Here is a 4,056-nt window from a genome sequence, read left to right on the forward strand (position 1 = left end):
CCAGCCTGGGACAATGAGCACTGTGACAAAGAGCAGTCTGACCTGCAGCAAGGCAAATGAAAGACTGGATTCAGATCAATCACCTTCAATCCAAGATGCATCTGTCGTCAGCGTTAATTCTGGATTGGTGTTCATAAGCACACTGCTCAGTAAACTGGGTGCAATGATGGGTATACTGGATGCAATGACAAGTATGTTAGGTGCAATGGTGGGAACAGTGGGTTCACAGTTTGAAGCTGGGTATGTTGGCCCTGGTGATCGATAGGATGGGGATGGGTCACTGACCTTGAAGATGGGTTCACCAGACAGGAGTTGAAACACAGGAACAGTGAGGGGTAAGCCAGGCACGGAAATGCTAGGTCATGGTGCCTCGTACAAAAGGCACACTGGGGGGTGTGCTGGGCTCCATAAATGTTCCATCTGCCTCATTGATAGGAATATGGAGCTGAGTAATGGCCACTTTGGGAGCTCAGTGGCTGGTACGGCAGGTGCGTTGAAGAGTTCACCCTCTTCAGTGAGTGGCACAGCTTCGATGAGTGATGTTTATGGCCCAGTCAGTGGTATTGAGATCTCTGTTCAGTGAAGAACACACTCTATAAGCAATTTGAGCGCTTCTGCCTGATGAAATGTGTGTCGGTGCTGATAGCTGTAACTCTCAATGCTTCGTGTTGAAAGACTGGCCCCAGTACAAGAACAATCTAGTGATTTATTGTATGAATTTTACTAAATGATCACAGTGCATTTGCCAATGGTGAGAAGTGATTGAGAATATCTCAGGAGATTGACGTTCTCCCAGGAGACCACTGAGCAGCCAGAACTGTGAATAAATTCCTTCTGCTCCCTGGCTTCTCACTTTTCAAATGATTCATGTGACTGACATGGGGAAAATTCCTATTCCAAGCAATCCCCAGTATCCCTTCCATGAGTGCTCCATTTGTATCATACTTAGAGTGACTGTTGATCAGAACACTGTGACTAATTGACATCATTAATATAAATCGATTTGAAAACGGACAGATTTGAAAGGAATACTCAGCCATTATTCATTGATGACCTTCACAGATACCATTCCCTAACTTCTTGCTAACATTTAGCATGGTGAATTTATAAAATGGGAAAATTAAACCAGCTGTAAGTGGTTTAAAAAGAGCAGCTCACTTTCAGATTGGGAAGATATATATACAAAAGCTGATCATTATTAACTACAATTCCACTAACTCCACTTTTATTCATTTGTGGAATGTGGGCATCACTGGCTAGGCCTGTATTAATTGCCCATCCCCAGCTGCTCCTTGAGCTGCCGCCTTGACCCGCTGCAGTCCATGTGCTGTCCATTGACCCACAATACCCTTAGGGAGGGAATTCCATATGAATACAAATTTTATTTACATCAATATAAATTATATCAAACATATTGATAGGTTTGCCTGTGGTATAAACAGAATATAGCTGTCAGTAGATTAGTGAAATTACAAAGTTAAAAATCACCCAACACCAGGTTTATTTAGAAGCCTTAGCTTTCAGAGCGCTGCTCCTTCATCAGGGTATAACACTTCCTCACCTGTCAACAATGAATCAGGGACTCTGTGTGGAGTGACTTGCCTCAAAAGGTAATAATTTCTCTTTCCATAACATTGCCCCATTAAAAAGTTGTCAGAAATTGGCATTTGAATTTGGAGGAGAAATCAGTTGTGGAGCAGAATTGCTGCTGTATATTTCATTGTCGCGTTCAGGAACTTGGTTCAAGGGGGGCATTGATACACAGCTTAAGGTTAAGGCACAAATACCATTAAAATTAACCTTTCCATTCTGCTCTGTGTTGGAAAGGTTCAGGTTTTGTAAGTTGTCTTTGTTGTAAATTTCAAAACTCAGGGTCAAGAGCTTGACCACCAAGGTGCCTCCATCTGTACCCCATGTTGATTGGACCAGACTAGATTTTCCCAACTCCTTTCTGTATCCTTTCTGTATTCTGCTCCTGAAGATATAAACAAGACATGAACACCTTTGTAGATTAGCTCCAGAACAACAGACCAGTGTGTGCGTGTGCGTGCGTGCGTGCGTGTGCGCGCCTGGGGACTGCAGCGGTTCAAGAAAGGAACTCATCAGCATCTTCTCCATGACAACTGGGGGCACAAGAAGATTGTGATGCCCCTCAAAAAATGGAAAATGATAAACCTGCACTGCTGAGTATTACGGAGTCTGAGAATTGTACCTCTTCACTCACTGGTCATTGAATCTATCGGTGTACATTCTGTTATTACAAAACCCATCATCTCACTTTCTCTTCCCTCCTTCCTATTTACAGTCATAGGGGCACCAAGTCATACAGTATGGAAACAGACCCCTCAGTCCAACTCATCCATGCCCACCAGATATCCCAACCCAATCTAGTCCCATTTGCCAGCAGTTAACCCATAACCCTCACTATCTTTCCTATTCATATACACATCCAGATGCCTTTTAAATGTTGTAATTGTACCAGCCTCCACCACTTCCTCTGGCAGCTCATTCCATACACATACCACCCTCTGAGTGAAAATGTTGCCCCTCAGGTCCCTTTTAAATCTTTCCCCTCTCACCTTAAACATATGCTCTCTAGTTCTGGATTCCTCCACCCCAGGGAAAAGACCTTGGTTATTCACCTTATTTATACTTCTCATGATTTTAGAAGCCTCTATATGGTCACCCTTTGACCCCCAACATTCCAGCCTATCCAGCCTCTAATAACTCCAATCCTCCTGTCCTGGCAACATCATTGTAAATTTTTTCTATTCCCTTTCTAGTTTAACGGCATCCTTCCTATAGCAGGGTGACCTGAATTGGATGCTGTATTCTGAAATATCAGAGTCGACAGGCCAATTAATAAGTCTCTGTAGGTGATCAAGAGCGTCGGATGGTGTGACTTGCAGAGATTTATTATTCAGCCTTTGACACTCCACTCACACCATTTACATGACCTTTGGGTCTCTCTGCCCAATCATCTCTCTGCCCAATGATCTCACTACCCAACGATCTCACTGCCCAATCATCTCACTGCCCAATCCTCTCACTGCCCAACGATCTCACTGCCCAATCCTCTCACTGCCCAACGATCTCACCGCCCAACGATCTCACCGCCCAACGATCTCCCTGCCCAATCCTCTCACTGCCCAACGATCTTACTGCTCAACGATCTCACTGCCCAACGATCTCACCGCCCAACGATCTCACCGCCCAACGATCTCACCGCCCAACGATCTCACCGCCCAACGATCTCACCGCCCAACGATCTCACCGCCCAACGATCTCACCGCCCAACGATCTCACCGCCCAACGATCTCACCGCCCAACGATCTCACCGCCCAACGATCTCACCGCCCAACGATCTCACCGCCCAACGATCTCACCGCCCAACGATCTCACCGCCCAACGATCTCACCGCCCAACGATCTCACCGCCCAACGATCTCACCGCCCAACGATCTCACCGCCCAACGATCTCACCGCCCAACGATCTCACCGCCCAACGATCTCACCGCCCAACGATCTCACCGCCCAACGATCTCACCGCCCAACGATCTCACCGCCCAACGATCTCACCGCCCAACGATCTCACCGCCCAACGATCTCACCGCCCAACGATCTCACCGCCCAACGATCTCACCGCCCAACGATCTCACCGCCCAACGATCTCACCGCCCAACGATCTCACCGCCCAACGATCTCACCGCCCAACGATCTCACCGCCCAACGATCTCACCGCCCAACGATCTCACCGCCCAACGATCTCACCGCCCAACGATCTCACCGCCCAATCATCTCACTGCCCAATTATCTCACTGCCCAATCCTCTCACTGCCCAACGATCTCACTGCCCAATCATCTCACTGCCCAATCATCTCACTGCCCAATCATCTCACTGCCCAATCATCTCACTGCCCAATCATCTCACTGCCCAATCATCTCACTGCCCAATCATCTCACTGCCCAATCATCTCACTGCCCAATCATCTCACTGCCCAATCATCTCACTGCCCAATCATCTCACTGCCCAATCATCTCACTGCCCAATCATCTC

The 4,056-nt window shown here is 47.3% G+C and overlaps 1 protein-coding gene across 1 annotated transcript in view; it reads left to right on the forward strand.

Annotated features, from left to right (window-relative positions):
* The first annotated feature begins 2,793 nt into the window (after positions 1 to 2,793).
* Positions 2,794 to 4,056, forward strand: part of LOC122541950 (uncharacterized protein C2orf16-like) — a 1,961-nt gene continuing 698 nt past the window's right edge. Inside the window, exon 1 of the mRNA XM_043679243.1 lies at positions 2,794 to 4,054. Coding sequence (XP_043535178.1) covers positions 2,953 to 4,054 — 1,102 coding nt within the window. The 5' untranslated portion in view covers positions 2,794 to 2,952. The remainder of the gene's footprint in view (positions 4,055 to 4,056) is intronic.

Source organism: Chiloscyllium plagiosum, chromosome 38 (genome assembly GCF_004010195.1).
Source record: "Chiloscyllium plagiosum isolate BGI_BamShark_2017 chromosome 38, ASM401019v2, whole genome shotgun sequence".
NCBI lineage: Eukaryota > Metazoa > Chordata > Chondrichthyes > Orectolobiformes > Hemiscylliidae > Chiloscyllium > Chiloscyllium plagiosum.